The sequence below is a fragment of the Epargyreus clarus genome, unplaced genomic scaffold, assembly GCF_041222505.1.
Source record: "Epargyreus clarus isolate Ecla_fem2 unplaced genomic scaffold, WU_Ecla_fem_2.2 ptg000011l, whole genome shotgun sequence".
In the NCBI taxonomy this organism is placed as follows: Eukaryota; Metazoa; Arthropoda; class Insecta; order Lepidoptera; family Hesperiidae; genus Epargyreus; species Epargyreus clarus.
Genome location: NW_027332219.1, coordinates 7,324,791 through 7,349,634, shown reverse-complemented (window position 1 = coordinate 7,349,634; position 24,844 = coordinate 7,324,791). Strand labels below are relative to the sequence as shown.

General features: G+C 36.8%; 1 protein-coding gene and 4 non-coding genes across 6 annotated transcripts in view; 1 reads left to right on the top strand and 4 right to left on the bottom strand.

The window, feature by feature from the left end:
• LOC140745924 (uncharacterized) overlaps positions 1–24,844 on the top strand; it is a 65,056-nt gene that overhangs the window by 34,305 nt on the left and 5,907 nt on the right. For both annotated transcript variants that reach the window (XM_073077886.1, XM_073077887.1), the window contains exons 2-3: positions 18,381–18,537; positions 19,537–20,080. In XM_073077886.1, coding sequence (XP_072933987.1) covers positions 18,381–18,537; positions 19,537–20,080 — 701 coding nt within the window. The remainder of the gene's footprint in view (positions 1–18,380; positions 18,538–19,536; positions 20,081–24,844) is intronic.
• On the bottom strand, positions 21,343–21,461 carry LOC140745964 (5S ribosomal RNA). Its single transcript, XR_012102731.1, has one exon. It is a non-coding gene; the product is annotated as a 5S ribosomal RNA (ribosomal RNA).
• LOC140745966 (5S ribosomal RNA) lies at positions 22,060–22,178 on the bottom strand. Its single transcript, XR_012102733.1, has one exon. It is a non-coding gene; the product is annotated as a 5S ribosomal RNA (ribosomal RNA).
• Positions 22,439–22,557, bottom strand: LOC140745963 (5S ribosomal RNA). Its single transcript, XR_012102730.1, has one exon. It is a non-coding gene; the product is annotated as a 5S ribosomal RNA (ribosomal RNA).
• LOC140745965 (5S ribosomal RNA) lies at positions 22,821–22,939 on the bottom strand. The gene has a single exon (XR_012102732.1). It is a non-coding gene; the product is annotated as a 5S ribosomal RNA (ribosomal RNA).

Sequence of the window (24,844 nt, the reverse complement as noted above, 5' to 3'; positions counted from 1 at the left end):
AAAGGTAATGTATATAAATTAACAACATAATAACTTGTAAGTTGTAATATAATAATATTACGATCATAATTCCACCGCAGAGCTATATTTATTTACTAAGTACAAAGTTGTGTTAATTATTATTTAACGAGTTTAAATTTTAGTATCTTCTACAAATACTGGCTAGGTACTTGCCACATACCTACATCGTAAATGTTCGTGGGTTATCATCGGTTTCGTAATGAACTCGGTTCCAAACCTACTTGTTGAACATTGAATATGTTTTATAATTTATAATATTATTTGAATATGTTTTATAACTTTTAGTATAAATGTCTAGTCAGTTAGCAGAATTTTCAATAATTTAATGAGAAGATGACTCTTAAAAATATAACGTTAACAAAAAATACCACCGTCTTCGTCACTATAAGGTAAAAAATAATTTAAGGTAAATGTTCCTTAATTATACAATTAATTAATAAAAATACGTACAAGTCAAATAAATATTCTGTTTCCTTTGATAAATCTTTTAAAAAGAGTCTGAATTTACATTTAAGTAAATTTTAACACAGTATAATTAATTAATTACGAGTATATTGTGGATAGGATATACGTCGGACGTATTTTAGTTTACTAAATATTTTTTGATGTTTTAAAAAGTCCAATTAGCTATCAATATGTAAAACATTATGTTAATATTTCTCGAATGTAAATAATATTGTAAACAGCAAACAGGTAAATTAATTAAGTACTTACTTAGGCCAAGTTTTGTTTTTAGACATGAATTATGTATTCATGGCATCATTATAAAAATAATTAAAAACATATTATAAATTTTAGATATTTCAAATATTATCTTATTTTCTTAAGTCGATATTTAAATTTCTAAAATTTTTAACTATTTTTATAATAGCCAAAAAAAATTAGGCTTAAAATAAATGGCGGAGAAACAATGATGTATTGTAATTAGAAATTAAAGTTTATGTAATTAAAATAATCGCCTACAATTATTAATACCGTTTCCACAATTAATTAAAACAAGTTAAGGTAATTTAGCACAAAATTATAAAAGAAAGAACGTTAATCTGTGGATAAATTTAAAAATAAACTCAAGGCAAATAAATTGAAGGTGTTGGTTATGTTTGTTGGTTGATTGTGCATGTCATTGTTGTTGTCAACCCATTAGTCCCACTGTCCCACAGCTGAGCACGAGTATTCTAGCTTAGGTCATATTCATAATCCACCAGGGTAGTCAAGTGCGTATTAGTCAACTCTGCAAACATTTGAGAACTTCCAGGGTGTAATTAACTTTAATTAAAGTCATACCTACCTTATAAAAAGTGGTACAACATGTGCCTACTTATACCCACTGTCCCACAGCTGGACACGAGTATTCTAGCTTAGGGCATACTCATAATCCACCAGGCTAGTCAAGTGCGTATTAGTCAACTCTGCAAGCATTTGATAACTTCCAGGGTTGAATTAACTTTAATTAAAGTCATAACCGACCTTATAAAAAGTGGTATAAAATGAGATACATTTTTTAATTAAACCAAAAAGTATCCTTTTCTAGTCAACGCTTAGGTTAAATAAGTATACCTAAATAATTACAAAATAACGTAAAAAAATGATTTAAGACTTCTATATAATTTTTGTTCGCCTTTTCACAGAATTCCCACATTTACATAATTTATATGTATAGGTACATTTTTAATTACAACAGTCTCAAGAACTGGGATAATTAACTAGGATTACATTAAAACGAGTTGTTCGCTACATTCTAAGGATAATTTCTTACCTACTTAGGCTATTTCACGTTGTAATTAAATATTTGAAGTACTTTTCAGATGTTATTTATATTTGAGTTATTTCCTGAGCGCTATGACATGAGTCTCTTCAAGGAAGGTACAAAAAGAGCTCCTTCAAAGCCGGCCATGCATTGGTGTTGCATTTGCCTCTGGTGTTGCAAATGTCCATAGGCGACAGTGACTGCTTTCCAGTAGGTTGTCCGGCCTTATCGCTAGAAAAAATCAGTGATGCCCGACTGCGCAGGGTAATATTTCGAGCGTATGTATAGTCTGCGCCAAACTGCTAGTCCGCTCTGAAGTTGTTGCGAGCAAGTGCAATCATACAATTTGCTATGGCGATGGCATTCATTTCTATATTCAGAGCGGACTAGCAGCTTTACGCGGACTGTACTAGTACGTATGTTTCATTTTTTGGCACGCCCTGCAGCCCGAACGGCTTGACGGATTTTAACATATGAGGTGTCGTTGGATTCGTCTAAAACTTTAAACCGTTGAAGTGACAGAGAGTATATTTTTAAGAAGTAATGTTTCTGTTTTTTTTTATTTTTTCAATACGTATTGCGTCGTATGTGGTACGGTTTAAAACGTTTTTAGGGTTCTGTACCCAAAGAGTAAAAACGGAATCCTATTACTAAGACACCGATGTTTGTCCATCTGTCCATCTGTCACAGGGCTCTATCTCTTGAATCTCAATAGATCGACACTTGACATTTTTGACCTAAGAACTTTCATCATTGTCATGGAACCTCATGGGTAGTAAAAACTGTACAATGTATCTAAAACTTACACATATGTGTAAATACTACATATATGCTCGAGAGATCTAGAATTTAATTGGGAACGATCTCCCAATTACATTATTCTGTTCAATCCGCTATGGTTAGCTGGATATAGATTTAGTTGCAAGATATGACCCGCACATACCAACTAACAAGGCATGTTAAATACAAGCTTGTAAAGTCATTTATATGCATTTTCTCATTTTATTAACATTCCTAAACACTGGCGGGAGGTGGTAGTCCGTCCCCGGCCTCTGTTCCTAGGGGGCCTCCAAATGTCTACAAGTTGCCTTGTGCACATTTGTAAACGCTTGTAAATTACATTAACATGAAGGTGGTAGAACCCTTTGTGATTCGACTCCGGCGGCACCACCGCCGCACCTATTTCTGTTGCAACAGCAGTGTTAGGCGCTGCCGTGTTCCGGTTTGAAGGGTGTGGTGAGGGAGACATACTTTTCCGAGGCGTTCCAGGTTAGTCCTCAGGTAGCGGCGCATCTGTGGCCTACCTCAGGTAGGAATATCTAATCCTATCTGGGGTTAATTACAGATGGGCGGCAGTAGCCACTTACCATCAGGTGGACTGCATGCTCGTCTGCTACTCCTATATTATAAAAAAAAGATGCCCCGATACCATCTTGGGGGACTTATTCAAATTTCCGCTCCTGGCCTTCGACGAGCTAGACCGCCATGTAAATCTGAAATCCTTAGCAACGAAATAAAATATCCAGATTAAAACCGACGTCAAGGGGCGAGCTGTGTGCGCTCCCGAGTAAGCTTGTTATTGACTCGCTAATATACTTAAACCACGGACACATTGCATACTGTAGCATGAATACTGTATAGTGATTATAGTATCGTACTGGGTCATGATAATATGAAGGCTAAATGTATGGTAAGCGTTTAAATTAACGAATTGGTTTATTTAAATTTGTTCAGTTCGTACTGCAGTGATAGAGTAGTGGTCGAAACACTGCTTCGCCTTCGGGAGTGTCCGAGGTTCGAATCCCAGGCTCGAACCCCTAATTTAAAAAAGTTATCTCTTGAATTAATGGTGAAGGGAAACATCGTTGGGAAAACGGCATACCTAAAAGATTTTTAAAAATATCTCAGACTTATCATACTACCATAGCACAGTTGCGCAAGCAAGGGCTGTGCCTGTCAAAGTATTGTATAGAAAAAAACTAGCTGACGCGGCATACGTTGTGTTGCCATATAAATAAAAAAATGTTAAGGGTGAACAACCCTTATCACTTACGGGTTTGAAAAATAGATAGAATATTTGAAACTGCGATGGTAGCGAAGTCTGTCGAATCCAATGTGAAACATTCCAAAATCAACAACTACTTACGAATTAAAAATTAATTAAAAAAAAACCTTTTCCTACGGACTAAATTGTGAATCTAAACCATTCTCAAGTCCCCTTGAACACACACAACATTTTTTCATCAAAATCAGTCCAGTCGTTTAGAAAGAGTTCAGTGACATACACACGCACATAAGAAATATATATATATATATATATAGAAAAAATATAATGTCACGTAAACCACGGCCCGTGGTGCAAACTGGTAGTAAAATCAATATAGCAACGGATCACTTCATAGTATACAAAGGTCTGTACAAACTAAATTCTATTTCATTTCATGCATACATATCATACGAATATCACGTATCAATTCTCAAAACACTTAAAAAATATAGTGACCGCTATTTTATCCGGAGATATTCAGACGCGCCCTTGTTAAAGGGTGCACGGGACCGCGGGGTACATCGTAACATAATAAAATAGCGGCTAGATTAAAAGCGACAGGAACAAGTTAAGTGCACTCCCAGCCCGGGTGAAGGTTGTACTGGCTCGCTAAACAAATAGATTATAGATAGTTAGAGTACGAAGCACTTTATTAAGCGATGAATTAAATAAATGTACTAGATTTGAGCTCAGTATCGAATACAAAACAAAATTTAAAAATACTTCGTAACTTTGAGTAAAAATTTAAAATAATAATTAAAATGTACACATTTGTTAAAGTTAAGTACACTCCCAATCCAGGTGAAGCTAGTTACTACCTTGCTAAACAAATAGATTATAGATAGAGTACTAAGCATTGTTTAACCGAAGAATTAAATAAATATCGTAGATCTGAGCCGAGTATCGAATACAGTCGACATAAAATTTAATAAAACAAAATGTAACATTGGGTAAAAATGTAAAATAACATTTTTTTTTAAAGTTAAGTGCATTCCCAACCAGGGTGAAGCTCGTAACTGGCTCGCTTAACGAATAGAATATAGATAGATAGACTACTAAGAACTTTATTAAGCGATGAAGTAAATAAATGTACTAGATGAGCTCAGTATCGAATACAAAATAAAATTTAATAAAACAAAATGTAACATTGGGTAAAAATGTAAAATAACATTTTTTTTTAAAGTTAAGTGCACTCCCAGCCCGGGTGGAAGGTTGTACTGGCTCGCTAAACAAATAGATTATAGATAGTTAGAGTACGAAGCACTTTATTAAGCAAATAATTAAATGTTGTAGGTCTGAGCTGAGTATGAACAGCGTCAAAATAAAATTTAATAAAACATTGTAGTATTGTGTAAAAATATAAAATAACATTTTTTTTAAAGTTAACTTTAAAAACTTACACTTAAGTGCACACCCAACCCGGTAAAGCTCGTAACTGGCTCGCTTAACGAATAGAATATAGATAGATAGATAGAGTACTAAGAACTTTATTAAGCGATGAAGTAAATAAATGTACTAGATCTGAGCTCAGTATCGAATACAAAATAAAATTTAATAAAACAAAATGTAACATTTGGTAAAAATGTAAAAATACATTTTTTTTAAAGTTAAGTGCTAACCCAACCAGGATGAAGGTTGAACTGGCTCGCTAAACAAATAGATTATAGATAGATAGAGTACGAAGCACGTTATTAAGCAAATAATTAAATGTTGTAGGTCTGTGCTGAGTATGAACAGCGTCAAAATAAAATTTAATAAAACATTATAATATTGTGTAAAAATATAAAACATTTTTTTTAAAGTTAAGTGCACACCCAACACGGGTGAAGCTCGTAGCTGGCTCGCTTAACGAATAGATTATAGATAGATAGAGTACTAACCAATTTATTAAGCGAAGAATTAAAAAAATGTCGTAAAATATTAAATGTCGTAGATCTGAGCTGAGTATCGATGATCGAATTTGAAGGTGGTAGTAAGAATCCTTTCTGGTTCGACTGTTGCGGCACCACCGCCAAAACTATTTCTGCCTTATAACAGCAGTGTTCAGCGCTGTTGTGTTAGTTTGAAGGGTGTGGTATGAGAGACATACTTTTCCAAGCCGTTGAAACTTAGTCCTCGGAGGAAGCGGCACATCTGTGGTCGACATCGAGTAGAAATTTTGTGTTTGTGGGAATACACGCCGTATTGCAGATGTTCATCTGAGCATCGGAATATAATAAAATAAAATAAAAAAATACGTGTGGCACTCGAGACTGACGCGGTAAAGCTATTGCATAGCATTTTTTGTCAACTTATGCAATTACAATTATATATTTATTTTATTTATGCAGTATGCAAAAAGTCATTAACCCGTCAACTGGTGTGTACGCCCCGGGGCGCACAGATCGCTACTAAAAACTAAAAAGTATCACCGCTGTGCCGTTCGGAGTGGGGGGTGTTAGGTTTTTTTCGTTACGGAATATCCGGATCCGGTCTCCACGCTCAAGGCCCGCGATAGAAGCTATGCAATAGCTTAATAAAATAATAAAAAAAAAAACATTTATTCCACACCAGCATGCATGAGCATCGGAATATACAGGAAGAATATTGTTAAAATAACACTGAAATAAAAATAAAAATATTTAAAAAAATCGATATGAACAGGTACTTAACGGATGAGTTTCGAAGCAACGTATAATAATGCTTTCTTCGCACAATTAAAAAAAATAAACGATATACCTGGCTAGCGTATTAGATAAACTGCTCCATACAGTGACGCAGTATCGGAAACCGTGTTAAATAAACATTTTGTATATACGAAGACTAAATAACGTACACTTCTTTCAAATAATATGGCCTTTATCTAAGATATTCGAAGTAAAATTTAAACTTATAATATTTTTATTATATATTGCCAAAAAGTCGGTAGGTTATAAAATGAAATATTATATTATGTTTGACTTTAAATAAAACTTTAAATAAATGTTATTGTTTTTTTATTTAATTAATCTCTCAGCAACAGAAAAGTCTGTTGTATACGAAATTTCAATTATTATAATATACTCGTCCATAATAATATGTAAGAATACAAATAAATATTGTTTCACAACGTCATTCTTTGTGTGCCATATCTAATTATCATTAAGTGATTTTGTCGTTAGAGATAAAGTCTACAAGTTATAACTAGATTTGGTTAATTGGTAAGTTTTTTTTTATTGAAGTGGTAATTATAAGTTTGGTGGCCAGTGGGCAAAAATGGATAATATTATGCTCTTTTTAAATTCATAATAGCTGTATACAAGATATCCTTGAAATATACAAAGACAAGTACACAAAAACGTCAGTCCACGGCACAAATTTTAATTTTAATTGAGATGTCGGTCTGTCTCAGGTTTGAACCCGGGGCCATTATAGGTACAAAAAACCCCGATCGCTTAAAAATATAGATGCCTATGATCGTCCCCATAACTTAGCCAAATCCAACGACACCTCATATGTTAAATCCGTCAAGTCGTTTAGGCTGTCCTACATGTCAAAGAATGAGATATACATACGCTCAAAAAACATTACCTTCCGCAGTATGGTAAATACGTAATGAATGGTTACAAATAAAAATATACTTAAATATAAAAATATAATTTATACTCAACACAATTTTAATAAGGTGATTTTGAATTTTAATATTGCTTTAAATGTTACCTACGAGTATCTGTACAATACATCTGTACTTATGTTATATATTGCAGTTACACTAGTAATATATATGTTATGCCTTTGAAGTGTCTAATTATAGAATGGAATCGATTTCATGCTCATTAAATTGGTTCTCGGATGAAATAGAGAATGTGTGTCTTTGTAGAGAACTGAGAAGTTGTGAGAAATAAGGTTGGCTGCCCATTGATGGATAACATCGCTTGTGGGATATTTGATAGAGTTTTTTTTTTATAATATAAGAGTAGCAGACGAGCATGCAATCCACCTGATAGTAAGTGGCTACTGCCGCCCATGGACATCTGTAATCAACCCCAGATAGGATTAGATATTCCTACCTGAGGTCGGCCACTGATGCGCCGCTACCCCTGAGGACTAAGCTGGAACTTCGCGGAAGAGTCTGTCTCCCTTACCACACCCTTCAAACCGGAACACAGCAGCACCTAAAACTGCTGTTATTAGGTAGAAATAGGTGTGGCGGTGGTGCCGCCGGAGTCGAACCACAAAGGGTTCTACCACCTAAAGTTGTCACTTAAACAACTGTACAGTTCCTTATTTGTTGCCGCTCAGTCGTCCGTCATTTGTTGTTAGACCGACGGATGAGCACGTGTTTATTATATTTTATTCGAAAAATCTGGCAACAGTCGATTGTTATTTAAATGTCTGTGTAGTGTGGGACAAGCTACTAAATAGTCGCTGAACAGGAGTTTTAACAGTCACGTTAAAGACTGCTTACGCCCGTTATTAATATTCAATCTACGGATTTTTTGACTTCCCAAAGATTGGACAATAGGCAGTTGGTATGAAAAATTAGTTTTTTCTTTGGTAAGTAAAATATTTGATAGATTGTTTGTTTATTATCATTAATATCAAATGTAATAACTAAAGTTACCAGTTACTCAAGCAACAGTACCCAATGTGCGCTCAGCCTTTACAAACTCAATGTTCTCAACCGCCGCTAGATGGCATTTCTCCTTCATACGCATTGCAACCAGTAACGCCATCTACACACCAACCATACAAACCGTTTCTAAGAAAGATTGAATTTGCACACTTGCAGCTTTAAATTCTAAGAAATTGAATTATTAATACTTCACATATAATATCATGTTGCACTATCAGCGACATTGAACGATGGTGATGGTGACCGCCGTATGGTATGTGTAAATGGGTCATGTTAAATAATTTATCGACATGTGTTCGCGTAGAAATGCCCTTGAATGCACAGTTTAATAATGTATCGTAGTAGTTGCTATATGTCGCTTTACAGCGAAACACTGATGCGTTTTTTAAACTTTTAAAAGTCTATTTTTTACTATAGAAATAGTAAACGAGCATGCAGTCCACCTAAAAGTATAGTCCGCGTAAAACTGCTAGTCCGCTCTGAATATAGAAATGAATCGCGTAGCCATAGCAAATTGTATGACTACACCTACTCGCAAGAACTTCAGAGCGGACTAGCAGTTTGGCGCGGACTATACCTAAGTGGCTTCTGCCGCTCACGAACATCAATCAACACCAGCTAAGCCTACCAGAGTCTGGCCGCGAGTAGGTACCTCTGGGGTTCGTCCCTGTAGTTCCGGGAGTAGAATAGGACTCCGGTATCTCCTGCCTGTCGTAAGAGGCGACTATAAGGGGGCTTCCGGGGTTGCGGGTGGCAGGAGTGGGAGCTCGAACCGCCCGACAGCGACCCCGGGAAGGACGGTCGCATACCGTTGTATACACCAGACGGTGTGGCGAGCGACAAGCTCACCTGGGCGGAGCCCGACGGGGCTATGCGCTATGAGGACTCCGGTTGCGTTCCTTTGGAGATCCCGGAGTCCTCTACGCAGCGCCGAGGACGGCCACGGGGGGGGTTTTAGTGCGATAAAAGTCCCACATAACCCGGCGTCACTCCCATAACGTCGCGTACCTTTAGAAGGTTGCCCCCTCGTAGGAAAAAAAAAGGTACCTCTGGGGTTAAATTTGGAATGTTTCAGTCATTTTACGTGCAAGATGGTTGTAAATATAAAGCAAATTTTGCTTTAATTATGTACACGTACACATACGCAAGGCATTCATGCTTCCCGTTCGTAGTGTGCACATCTTAGTCACCTATTGTTTACAATTTAGAACTCGGGAACTCATTGACGGCCATTTTGTTTTGTTCCTATGCAAGTACATGTTTATATTACACTAGTTTTTGCCCGCGGCTACGCCCGCGTTTAAAAGATAATAATATGACATACTAACATACATAAAACTGAAAATTCGTACCTTCATTGAAATGACAGTGGCGCCATCTGGCGAAAATTGGTCGTACCAACTCAGAAATCTTCGTGGGCTCATCGACAACAACTTTGCTTAAGATCATCACTTGATCAAATGCTTAGTTTACGATTAAATACTTACTACTCGATTTTTTTGGTCCAAAAGATCAATTCTCCGATTAATCGATCTTAGGTCGCCATCCCTAGTTCCCGTGGGATTTCCGGGATAAACACTATCCTATGTCCTTTCTCGGGTATCAGACTATCTTTGTGCAAAATTTCATTAAAATCGGTTCAGTGGTTTAGGCGTGAAGAAGAGACAAGCAGACAGACAGACAGAGTTACTTTCGGATTTATAATATTAGTAAGGATTTAAGACATGCTATCCTGTATTGAACCTATATTGAATTTGCAAACCATATCGGACTTAAATGGACTGATGACCTGAAAAGGTCAATATGAGATAATTGCTTGGTATACCTAATTTCAAAATAATTAAAATACATTTCTCATATAAATAAAATAGCAATAAAAGCTAATAAAGTTTTTTACTCATTACCAACATCTATATCCGACTGTAAGGTAACAGTATAAACCAATTTTGATACATTGATATAGTAAAATTAATCAAATTCATGAGATAAAGTGGATTCAACGTATAAGAGCATGAAGGTGGTAGACCCGCTGCAATTCGACTCCGGCGGCACCATCGCCACACCTATGTCTGCTTAATAACAGCAATGGTAAACGCTGCTGTGCTCTGGTTTTTAAAGGAGTAAGGGAGATACTTGTCTGAGGCATTCCAGCTTAGTCCTCAAGGGTAATGGCACATCTGTCGGCGTCCTCAGGTAGGAATCTAATCTTATCTAGCGTTGATTACAGATGAGCATGGTCGGCAGTAGCCACTTACCATCAGGTGGACTGAAAGCTCGTCTACTACTCTTATATTATAAAAAGTGGATTGCTCTGATTGGTCGTCGGTCATCTTGGCAATGGGAACCTTATGAATCATCGAATCCAGTACACCGGGCCGTGAGTCACACTATCGTCCGATTCAGTTTTGCATTCCATTAAATCTTCACATTTTTATCATTAGCGAGTTTTTGCACCTTTCACGCAAAGATACATAGATACGTATCGTGAGAGATTTTGTATATACGAATAATTTGGAAACGTGAGTAAAAATACGTCAGAAATACGTTGTATTGGGCCTCATGAAGTCAATTGAAAATAAAGCGCACAAAATTAGATTCAATGTGTAAGGTTTAACATATTCAAACCATAATTGATCACTTAACTTTCTCTCAACTCAATTCGTCTGATATAAGTATGTAGTCAGTAAGCGTAGAACTCGCCGAGCTAGCTACCTTGTTCTTCCAAAAGCAAGAACAAACTATGGAAAAAAGACAGTTACGTTTGAATGAGCACACCTATATAATAAGATACCAGGCAATGTTAAAAATGTACACCCATTCAACGCTTTCAAGAACAAATTAGCTGAGTACATAATAAAACATGAAGCAATGCATACTATGTGTGAATTGATGACACCTTTTTTTTTTTTTTGTTACGAGGGGGAAACCTTCAAAAGGTACCCTGTGCCGTGGGAGCGGCACGGGGTTATGTGGGATTCTTACCGCACTAAAACCCCCCCGGTGGCCGTCCTCTGCGCTGCGTAGAGGACTCCGGGATCTCCAGAGGAACGCAACCGGAGTCCTCTTAGCGCGTTGCCCCATCGGGCTCCTCCCAGGTGAGCGTGACGCTCGCCACACCGTCTGGTGTGCACAACGGTATGCGACCACACATACCGCCGTCCTTCCCGGGGTCGCTGTCCGGGCGGTTCGAGCTCCCACTCTTACGACCCGCAACCCCGGAAGCCTCTTTTAGTCGCCTCTTACGACAGGCAGGAGATACCGTAGCCCTATTCTGGTCCCGGAACTACAGGGACCGAATTGATGACACCTAAAATTAATTTAATGTAAATCTCTGTTCTCATAGAAGTGACGTATTTGTCTTATTTGAGAATAAAAATTCTTTAAACCTAGTCACTGCCACCTATAATGGATTTCAAATAGGCCTTTACTAGGGTACCTATGTGCCGGTGCTTTTATTGCTCGTAAATTTCATTAAATTTCTTTCAATGAAAATCAACCAAGCCTATTGGTGGATTTAACACACATCCCTAGCTTAGCTATCTCGCACATCACTAATGTGATTCAGCAGTGATAGCGTAGTGGTTAAGAAGCTCGGCCTCTCGATCGAGGGGTCCGAGATTCAAATTCCAGGCACTCGCCTCTGATTTTTTAAAGTTATGTGCGTATTAGAAATTAATTGTCATTTTGTCAAACATCGGGAAGAAACCTGCACACTGAGAGATTTATTTCAAAAAAATCTCGAAAGGTATGTAAAGTCTACCAATACGCACTAAGCCAGCGCGATGGACTATGGCCTAATCCTTCTCATTATGAGAGGAGACCCGTGCCCAGCAGTGGGACAGTACTGGGTTGATGATGATGATGATAATAATGTTCGCTAATGGAACCTTACCCATAGTGTCTACGTTACCCTTCAAAGCAAAACACCACATTTTCTAAGACTATTAAAAGCATACAAGTTGTTAGTTATTAAACCATAAATTCATAGATATAATGCTCAGTTGATGCACAAAGGGAGTAGGGATCCAGTTAGTAGGTCGTCACTTGAAGAAAATCGAAGGCTCTCGGCTCTCGCAACCCTTAGTTACGTAACGCACGCCGCGGGAAATGCCAGCTTTGATATTTCTTGTAAAATTCCTCTCATTTGGAATTATTAAGAAATTTAGTATAAGTAATGTTTTTGAAAAAAATGTTTAGTTTTTTTTTTAAGATGTTGTCAGTGACCTAATTTTTAATTATGTTAGAAATGAGAGTTGTTCTATGTAAATGAGGAATTCTTGTACATCTACACTAATATTATAAAGAGTTTCCTCTTTACTTTGTTTGTTTGTTTTGTTTGTAATGAATAGGCTCTTAAACTACTGGACCGATTTTAAAAATTCTTTCACCATTCGAAAGCTACATTATCCACGAGTAACATAGGCTATATTTTATATGAAATATATTTAATAAATAGATTTTGAGGCGGTACAAAGTTTGCCGGGTCAGCTAGTATTATATAAAATTAATTCCACCAAACCTGCTATAAAGATCTAGATGAAAATTTGTATGCAACTAGTGGATTAATTTTTGCAAGTTTATCTTATTTATACTTAGTTTCTAAAATATTTTTGTTTGATTGTGCCAACTAACGCCAAGTATATTCATACAAGAATTTATTTATTTTTATTTATTTCCATTTGATTCAGACATAGTCCATATTTTGTTAGTATTTACATTGCACTTAAAACCTATGTTATTTATATGATAGCTGCCATAGCAAGATTTTTGGTGGCTTATTAAAGGACTAAGTTTGAAAACCTCACATCACCAGACCATAGCATAGCATGACCACACCCTTGAAATCAGAAGAGTAGCGTAACTAAGCGGGAAATTGGTAGTGATGTAGCCACACTTAGATTTCGAAGGGCTCTATTACATATGCTTGAGTTACTATTCAATCTAGGCGCACGACAGTGCGACAGGCCAAGTTCCGGTTACCACGCACTGTGTGTGTATTATACGAACCGTTTCCGCGTGTTTTCCTCACTGTCATAACTTCCTTATCGTACTTATTTGCGAATTGGTACGTACATTTCAAAATTATTTTTGTGTTAATGTTTAAAAATTTGAAAATGTTATTTCACCATGTGGTTTTGGAGATATAACATTTTTAATGTCGTCCATTTTACTACTGACTGATTCATTCATCGTATCGTATCATCAATATTATCGGGAAATTACCGAGGAAGTAGAAACGTAAAATGTGGTAAGTCGGTTTAAGGAGTAGGTTGAGGTAAAACTGACAACTGCACTCACTTCTCAAATATTTTTTTCACTCATTGAATTTAGAAAAAAAGTAAAGAGATCCCAAGAAAAATGCTTAAGTATGTAAAAAATACTCGTACTTATCCTGACTATAAGAATATTGCAAATTACAAAGTGTGGACCGGACTTGGTAGGTATAAACCTACCAAGTCCGGTCCACACTTTTCCAAATAAATTACATACTCAACACACCTTTCTCTAGGGAATATAACTGAGTTTGAAGGGGGTAGAACCTTTTGTGGTTCGACTCCGGCGGCACCACCGGCACGCCTATTTCTGCCTCATTACAGCAGCGTTAAGCGCCGCTGTTTTCTGGTTTGGAGGGTGTGATTAGGGCGACATACTTTTCCGAGGCGTTCCAGTTTAGTCCTCAGAGGTAGCGGCGCATCTACTATTATCTACTATTATTCAGCCATTATTTGTTCTTCTATAAGACTTTAAAGCAACCATAAACAACTACTAGTACAAGAGAAGAAGTGACGCAACTGAGTTATGCGCCATTTGAAATTGTCGTGATATTAATTTAACGTTAGAAATAGTTAATAGTTTGCCATGCATATGCTAGGTACTTTACTCTGCATGGTAACTACTTTGTTACTAATGGTAGTAATAATAATTATTTTTAATGACAGATCCCCTATGTAATTGTTTAAGTATAATGTAGACAGCGAAACGCATTAAAAATGGATGTCATTGCTTGAAATGTTTAAGTGGTTATATTATTACATTATTTTCTTACGTGCGGAGACAAGAGAATTAGGTTTTTGAAGAATTTAATTAGTGCTCGATGTAGACTTAGAAAAAAAATGTTTAAAAATATTGGTAAAGAATATTAAAATACAATTATTATGAAAAAATCGACATATAAATCAGAGAAATTTCTATGCATTTTATGAATTGAATAGACTGAGTTATCTTTCAAAAGGTAACATACAGAGACGGACGCCTACTCTACAGTCGAACCTAAAAGAGTTTCTTATTTCTACCCGTAGATTAGTAAAGATTACCCACTCCTAACAAGAAAATGTAACCAGTTTTGACAACTGATACTGTCACTGTCATCTATTTTCGTGTTCGAAAAATATGAAAAAAAAAGTAGTTTTTAGATCATTTACGAATGAATCGATATTTCTCCGCACTTTTTCTTCGATTTCGTGTATTAACTGCGCATGTTGGCATTGTTCCGCGTAAATTACACCATGACAGCCATTAAATGGCTGACAGAATTAGTCAGCCGGTTAACCCATTTATTGGGTTCCTTCATTTATAAGGCGGTGAGATAGATATCTCGTATAGATATCTAGTATAGATATACTACCTTGATGGTTCTACCTTCAATACAAAAGATTATACAACTTTTATAGTGTTATTAAAATATGACAATGGGATCAGGTGAATGCGCGCGAAAAACATGAGTAGTTAGCTGTAACTACTAATAAAATATTTGCATGTTGTTCTACCGTGCGAGACGTAACTATGTATATAGGTCAAATGGGGCCGCCCGTACTCAATAGTCGTCGTGTTACAAATTGACCAATTTCGAACACTTATTACTATGTATGAGTTACGCTCGCGACGACGCTCGCGTTTCGCCCGGTATATAGTTTTTGAGAGCTTTTAAATGGTACAGTTCGCGTGCAACTACTAGTCTGCTCTGAAGTTGCGAGCAGGTGTAGTCATACAATTTGCTATGGCGACGCGATTCATTTCTATATTCAGAGCGGATTAGCAGTTTTACGCGGACTATATGCGGTTTTGCCGCAAGTGCGTTGTTTTGACACAAGGTTTATATTACACCAAATTTTGATTATTTTATTTTGTAATAATCATAGCCCACGTCAGTCCACTGTCGGATATAGCCTCTCCCAAGGCAAGACCGACCCCGCCGCCCGGTGCTTTTTCAAAACTATTATATAGTTATTGTATGACAGTTTAAGTGTTTTAAGTTTTTATTAACAAAATAATATTATCATTGGAATGCGAGTGCAAAGAGGCTCCTCTCTCCCATATCTAATATGTAACTGAATTTTACAATTACATAGTTTACTAATTTAAGCCTAATAACTAGTAAAAATAATAAAAACGAATTTGTGTAGAAATTAATTATCACTTGCTTAAAACGGTGAAGGAAAACATCGTGAGGAAACCTGCATACCTGAGAGATTTATATAAAAAAAATCTCACAGGTATGTGAAGTCTACCAATACGCACTTGGCCAGCGCGGTGGACTATGGCCTAATCCTTCTCATTATGAGAGGAGACCCGTGCCCAGCAGTGGGACAGTAATGGGTTGATGACGTGTGCGTGGACGATTGCGTATATGTGGGTGTGCGTGGGTGCTAAAAATAAAAAAAAAATCATATTATACTTTGCAATTTTGTCTATTTGATATGCCGTAAAAGAGATTCAGTATCATTGTAATCCAATCTACTCCAATTGTATTTTTATGTTTTTGCTCAGTAGTTTTAAAATATTAAGTTCTTTATTTACTGAGTTGTATAAAATGTAATTGAACTAAATAGTACACCAATTTATTGTTATAAAGCGAATTATGTTCATTGAAGTGTGATGTAACATTTATCAAAAACACATTTTTATCAATAACAGATTACTTGTCTCTTATCAAAAATTTCGTTATTGTGCATCTGCTCGGTCATTGTGCCACTATCACTTCGAAATTGTAAAATAGGGGTGTTGGTATATCACACCCCGTGTTGACCGTTAGTTGTACAAATATATGAGACACGAATTGATTTGAAATAGTTAACGAAAAGGTTTAACATTTTACTTCGCATTTCTATCTATTCAATTTTTTTTATAATATAGGAGTAGCAGACGAGCATGCAGTCCGCCAGATGGTAAGCGGTTACTGCCGCCCATGGACATCTGTAATCAACCCCAGATAGGATTAGATATTCCTACCTGATGTCGGACACAGATGCGCCGCTATCCCTAAAGACTAAGCTGGAACACCTCGGAAAAGTATGTCTTCCTTACCACACCCTTCAAACCGGAACACAGCAGCGCCTAACACTGCTGTTATTAGGTAGAAATAGGTGTGGCGGGGGTGCCGCCGGACTCGAACCACAAACGGTTCTATCACGATCACATACTGCATACTCTTTGCTACTTATAAAAAATAGTCACCAGTAGTGCCATATGAGTTGCCTACTTCGCAGATACGAACCAAGCAAGTTCCCACGCTCCGCTATCGCTCACGCCGGCTCGCATACCGATCTCGGGTGGCAGACTGGCAGTAGAACGTGTTATCTACAACAATGTGTCGCTAACTACTCCATTATTGTACCTATGTACTTGATAAGTAATATAAGCGTGTTAGCTTATTGGAGCGATTGAGTCGTAAATCATCTACCAAGTTGAGTGCGTTTAATCAGAAAGGTGGGAATTGAATCCTATCTGGGGTTTATTACAGATGTCCATGCGGCAGTTGCCACTTACCATCAGGTGGACTGCATGCTCGTCTGCTGCTCCTATATTATAAAAAAAAACTATTGGAAAAAATTAAATGTATGTATTTCAAAGGCCTTCAAGGGGGCTTTAGTGCCCATTTTAGAACAAAAAATAGATGTCAGTTGTCGATTTTGTTAATTTATATGTGGTTTATGCATCGTCGTTAGCTATCATTGTCCCACTGCTGCGCACGGATCTCATAAAGTGCGGTAAATTAGAACTTTGCCCACCGCGCTTGCGAAGTGCGTATTGGTAGATATCCCACTCCTTTCACATTTTTTAAGAGTTCTCATGCGTTTAGATACTCATTATTATGTGCCTGTGTGCAGTAAAACACGTGTAGGTCCAAGATGTTTTTCTTCATCGATATAGTAAGAAAAAAGTAATTTGTACTCGTAATACGCATATTTCGGTTTATAATTAAGCGCTTTCTACACTCACAGCTCCATACTAGGATCCCCTGTATCATGAGTGCTATGGACACACAGAGAAACAAATACTCAAACACCTAGACCCAGAAACACCTACAACAACAACCTAAATTCATGATTCAGATAACTGTCTGACCGGGGATCGAACCCGGTGTATGGTGATCGTTCCGCCACGCGGGTCGTCAATTCCATACAACAAATTTAGCGATACAATTAACATTAATAAAAACATAATCCCTCGTACATATTACATACATGGTAGGTATAGCAGACCTACTTGCGTGGCACGACCTTCAACTTCAACTTGACTTCGATAAAACACCATGTACCATACATGGTGTTAATTTCACTATTTATAAGAATCAGTCACTAGGCTCGAACAAAATCTCACCCAATCTCATGTAAGAGAGAGGGAAGATGTTTGCAAATTTGTGATCAACTACTTACAGTACATATAAGAAATTTGAACAATTCACGACAACTCACCAGTGAGGATGTAGGCGTGGTCGAATAACTGCCCAAATCATTCACGTAATTATTGAAAGGTAGAAAGAAATATTTTATTCGGATAATTGCAACACAAATGAAATAACAGAGAAAGACAAAAAATGTAAAATGTAAAACAAAAGAAAAATAAAATAACAACAACAAAAGGACATTAAAAAATGTCCACCATTACTTTTAAATACCAGATATTTCTAATCTCATACCAAAATTTACTTCTTCCTCCACTAAAATCTAACGAAGACTTTTCTTTCGCAGCCAAAGAGGTGCAGAAGCGATGGCGGTCGATACGCGACTCGTACACCAAGGCGTTCCGGCAGGGGAAATGCCCGCCGCCGGAGCAATGCGCTCCCGGTAGTCGGCGGTACCAGTACCACAAACAAATGGGCTTCTTGCTGAGGGCGCTGCAGAATAAGTGAGTTGAACATGATTTAAATGACCTATTTCTACACCTCGTCATCAGACAGTAATTGGTCCAGTATTGAGCACGGACCTCCTCTCAGAATTAGTGTTTAAGGTTATCACGCTAACTATAGTCTGATTCATAATTAGGTGTCCAAGATGTAAACAAAGAAATGTCACTGTCAAAATTAACATGAAACAAAAACTAACAAACTCAACAAAAAACGAAATATTTAACAACTACACACAATTTAACAAACGCGCTATGAAAATGAGAAAACATTCGAGTTCGATCACAATCACGAAAATGAATAATATCAGCTACGAAACTTAAAAATGACGGCACAAGAAATGTTTTGGATTCCTATTGTGTTACCATTATCACATTTTAATTTTCTATCATAATAAACCTCGTATTTTATTATTATTATTACTGTATGGAACGAAATTGAGGTAAAATAAATATTAGAAAATGTGAATTAATCTTAATTTATTTAGATTATTATATTATTATTGTTGTATTATTTTAATATCGTCAAATATATAAGAAACTACCATTTGACATGTATTTTCTTGATAGGTACCTAATTATGAATCAGACTATAAGTGCTAGTTACTCTTACTCTTTGAGAAAGATTTATATTAGAGAGCTCTCTGGTTGGACGTGTAACTCTTTTGACAATGTTTTCTTTATCATCAAATCATATCATTTGCTTAATCATATGTCGCACTACTCTCTCATGGTTTAAAGGAATAAGTAGAGATACTTGATGTGTCATTCTATTCTTACTTAGTTCTCAGGGATAACTGTTTAAAAATTGTCCATGGACTTGATAGCAATTGTCATCACTTATCATCAGATAAACTGCATACAGGAGCATCATGCAAAGGATTGCATAGAGAAGCGATAACATATTTGCTATTTCTATTATGAGAATTGAAGCCTCTGCGTATCAGAACAGTATACCAATCAACTATCTAAAAATCTTAACAATTTTATCTTTTGTTACAGAAAACCACGCTACTCCCAAGACAAATACGAGTCATTCTCGGAAGTGTCAAACTCACCACAGCATCCGCCAGCAGAAGACATACCGCGGATCAAAACTGAGATTTTGGACAAACCTCTCGACCTGAAAACCAAACCTGACGCGCCGGAGAAACGAGAGACCCAGGACAAAGGGAACCAAGCGACAATGGATAAGAAGAACGCGTCATTGGAGATCAAAATAGACGCGAACTCGATCCTACCAGATGATCATTTCAATGACGACAAACTGTTTATGAACTCTCTCTTACCGCTCTTCAAGAAAATGGATGACGACACGAGACTGTTATGTCGGATTGAAGTTTTGAAGATTATTCGATACGCTCTCCAAGGGCATAAGTGTTTTGAGGCGTTGAAGATGGCAGAGGATAGTTTCTTCAGGAATCGGATGAGTGGGATTCTAGCGAAGGAGGAAGTGGTGGATGGTTCGATCACGAAGGCGAATGAGCCGAGGCTGTCGATGACCACGCGGTCGGCGGATGGAAGTAGACCGGTCAGGAAACGGAGGGTGAGTTTGAATAATATATTTTTGGGGCGTAGTAATTTTTTTGTGACATTTTGAAGTTTAAAATAAATATAGTTCAAAAACTAAAAAACACGCGGTAGTAGAAATGTTGTAGAAAAAGTTTGGGGCGCTTTTCGAACCTGATAAATGGAGAACCCCACGCTTTTTTCACAATTATACTATTTACTGTTCCTTAATTGATTCTTAGATTGATTATTTTCTACTTTTTAGTTGATTTTATCATAAAAGTGTGTTTTTTAGTTTTTGAACTATATTTATTTTATTAATTTTGGTATTTGTTGTTATAGCGACCACCATTATGCATCGTTTGTAAAAAAATCAAGTGTCTATCTATTACGGTTTAAGAAATAAAGCCCAGTGATACACGTACAGACAGCGGAGGGTTTCGTTTTGCCCTTTGAGTGCAGAATCCTAAGAATCATTCTACAAGATGGCATTATAGATATGTTTCAGTACATTTGAGTTATAGGGAAATAACATTATTATATTTCAAAACTAAAAATCAATCTAGTAACTTTGCGTGAACTTTCTCTAAGGCGCTTTCTCTCGCCTCGAAAATCGTTAATCCTGAGGATGTTGATAAGGACACTGGTACAAAATTATTAAAATCGTGTATTGTCATCGGTTTTTGATAATTTTTCAAAATTTTGAATTAAACTGAACGTTCAAAATGGATAAAAATCGGGTTCAAAGATTCGTCTTTCGTCAAATAAAAGCGTGTTAATATGAGTGGATTAAATAATGGGACAACAAAAATAGACACCATGAACTTAGGTAGTAAATCTTACCTTACCACAAAGACAAAGCTTACCAAAGAGAAATACTTATATAGCATTCATTATTCATTTGTAATACGTAGGTTCATAGACATGTTTTATAGTTTTTTTTTCATTAGGAAAATTTAGGTACGCGTTTATGGCAGTTTCACTATTTGCAAGTGTACAACATATACATACACACAGATACATATATATACATACACATATAGATATACACACTCTTATTTGTTTTTTTTTTATTGAAAATGGTAAGTGATCACTGCTGCCCATGGACATCTTAATAGAAATTGAATTTGGTAATTAAATAGATCCAAATAGTCTACGTTAATAGCATTCAAAAGTAAAAATATTGAATTATTAATGAATTATAATTATGTATAAATAGTGCAAAGAAAATAATAAGCCATGAATAACCATAGATGGAGAAATGCCAGACAATTTAAAAAAGTATGAAAGTAAACAAAAAGCCAACGACACGCGGTGTTCCCAGGCGGTCACCCATCCAAGTACTGACCGCGCCCGATGTTGCTTAACTTCGGTGATCGGACGAGAACCGGTGTATTCAACGTGGTATGGACGTTGGCGACTGACAACATGAAATATAACAATCGCTTAGTCATGTCCATTCTACCTGAAGCCGACTACAGATATGTTGTCACTCGAGAACTAAGATTAATGGGTGTGTACGTATTAATGGATTACCTGATACCTATGTGCTCTAAACTCTTTTTTTTTTTATTTAATATATAATTTAAATATCTTTTTTTTTTATTTAATAAGAGTAGCAGACGAGCATGCAGTCCTCCTGATGGTAAGTGGCTACTGCCGCCCATGGACATCTGTAATCAACCCCAGATAGGATTAGATATTCCTACCTGAGGTCGGCCACAGATGCGCCGCTACCCCTGAGGACTAAGCTGGAACGCCTCGGAAAAGTCTGTCTCCACCACCACACCCTTCAGACCGGAACACAGCAGCGCCTAACACTGCTGTTATTAGGTAGATGTAGGTGTGGCGGTGGTGCCGCCGGAGTCGAACCACAAAGGGTTCTACCACCTTCAAAAACCTATAAAAATAGTGCAAAAAAAAAAACAAAAAAAAAAAATTTTTTATGTCATGTGTATGGGGAAATCTGTTAAAATAAGGTCAGATAAATAAAAAAAGTATGAAAAATAAACAAAAAGCCAACGGCACGCGGTGTTCCCAGGCGGTCACCCATCCAAGTACTGACCGCGCCCGATGTTGCTTAACTTCGGTGATCGGACGAGAACCGGTGTATTCAACGTGGTATGGACGTTGGCGATTGACACTGTGAAATATAACAATCGTTTAGTCATGTCCATTCTACCTGAAGCCCATTTCAGATATGTTGTCACTCGAGAACTAAGATTAATGGGTGTGTACGTTATTAATGGATTACCTGATACACATGTGCTCTAAACTTAGAACCTATAAAAATAGTGCAAAAAAAAAAAAAAAAAATTTTTTTATGTTATGTGTATGGGGAAATCTGTTAAAATAAAGTCAGATAAATAAAACAGTATGAACAGTAAACAAAACAAGCCAACGACACGCGGTGTTCCCAGGCGGTCACCCATCCAAGTACTGACCGCGCCCGATGTTGCTTAACTTCGGTGATCGGACGAGAACCGGTGTATTCAACGTGGTATGGACGTTGGCGACTGACAACATGAAATATAACAATCGCTTAGTCATGTCCATTCTACCTCTACCTGAAGCCCATTACAGATATTTTGTCACTCGAGAACTAAGGATGATGGGTGTGTACGTAATTAATGGACTACCTGATACCTATGTGCTCTAAACTTAGATCCTATAAAAATAGTGCAAAAAAAAAACAAAAAAAAAAAAAAATTATGTCATGTGTATGGGGAAATCTGTTTTTGTTAGATAAATAAAAAAAATATGAAAAGTAAACAAAAAGCCAACGGCACGCGGTGTTCCCAGGCGGTCACCCATCCAAGTACTGACCGCGCCCGATGTTGCTTAACTTCGGTGATCGGACGAGAACCGGTGTATTCAACGTGGTATGGACGTTGGCGACTGACTATATGAAATATAACAATCGCTTAGTCATGTCCATTCTACCTGAAGCCCATTACAGATATTTTGTCACTCGAGAAGTAACGTTGATGGGTGTACGTAATTAATGGACTATCTGATACCTATTTATTGATACCTATGTGCTCTAATCTTAGAACATATACAGGCTGAATTTTTCAAACGGGCCTTCAGGGCCAAATCCGATACTATAAGGATTAGCAAAAAATGCTGAAAGGAGTTACGAGGCCGATTTTGATAAAAACTAAAACTACATCATTGCTTTTTTAAAATATCTTTTTCCCTAGCCGGGAATCAAACGAGTTCATTTTGAAAAAAATACACCCTCTACATTATTCCACTATGTGGATAGTGTTGCTTATAAGGATCAAATTCTGGGAAGTAATGATAAATGACAAACTAAAGGATTCAGATTTGGCCCTGAAGTCCTATTTGAAAAAATCACCCTGTATATGTATAAGTGTTATATTATATTGTACGTTTTCGAAATAAAAAATAATAAATTCTTCTTATTCATAGGTTTTACTTTAGAAAGGTTTTGATAATTTAAATAGTGATTAATTATATATATATAATCCTGAACTTACCACTGACTGACTGACATGCCGTTCTCCATGATGCCGGCGAGGAGCGACTTTGTTGTCTATGGCGGGTTTTCTCCTCTCCCCCCCGAGGCAAAGGGAAAAATATGAGATGCCATAGATTCAAGATGGCGGCCGATTTAAAATTTTTAACTTTTTCATTTATTGACTTTATGCTGATGTTTGTTTCTTTTTCGAATAATATTTAGGTGGGCGTTACGTTAAAATTGGAAAAAAATGAAAAACCAAGATGGCCGCCGAGATATTTGAGTTTGAAATTTTTCAATTTTCGAGGTGTTTTTGGAAGGTCGTATCTCTTGGGATTTTTAATATTTTGTTGCCATTTTTTAAAATTTTCTCGGATATATCCTCAATTTTGCCAAATTGGATTTTTTTTTTTTTTCAACAAGATGGCGGGTCGTCTGTTAGGCGATTTGTAAAATGTACGAAAAAACGGATTTTTTGAAGTGAAATATTCGGAGGTTGGCAACGTTTGAGCGATTTGCTTTGTTCGGGGCGGTCGTGGGGCTCGGTCCGAGGTGTTGCCAGGTTTGAGTTTTTTTCTCCCCACTCTTACAATTTTTCAAACTTTTCATTCAAAAATATGAAAAATAGAAGGAGAAATATTTTTGATGAAAATTTTTCACTGGAATATTTTTTTTGGCTGTCGTAATGACATTTGACCATTTTCGTCGATGTCGACTGGCAACACTGGCCGCAGGAATTTTTTTTCAGTTTTACGAAAAATCGACTTCATCGACCTGAAGGAGTGATGGGGGATGGGTTTGATGTATGAGTGGAATTTTTTATTTGCCTCCGTGTCTATGGGAAAAATCTGAAACTTTCAAAATTCAAGATGGCGGCCGAGCTGGATTGGGCAACTTTTTTTTTTATTTCGCACCTATCCAAGATCGGTATCGTTTCCGGCTAATTTGAGGGCGACTGATACGATGAAATTAGAAAAAGTTGAAAAAACAAGATGGCCGCCGAGATACTTGAGTTTGAAAATTTTCATTTTTCGAGGTGTGTTCGCGGGGTGGCACTGATGTGTTTTTTTTAATATTTTTTTGATTTTTTTCGTTTTTTTTCTCGGATATATGCTCAATTTTACCAAATCGGATTTATTTATTTTTTTAACCAGATGGCGGATCGTTCGTCAGGCAATTTGTAAAATGTATGAAAAAACGCATTTTTTGAAGTGAAATATTTTGAGGTTGGCAACATTTCAGCGAATCGCCTTGTATGGGGCGGTTGTGGAGCGTGACTTGAAGTGTTGCCAGGTTTAGGTTTTTTTTTCTTTGTTC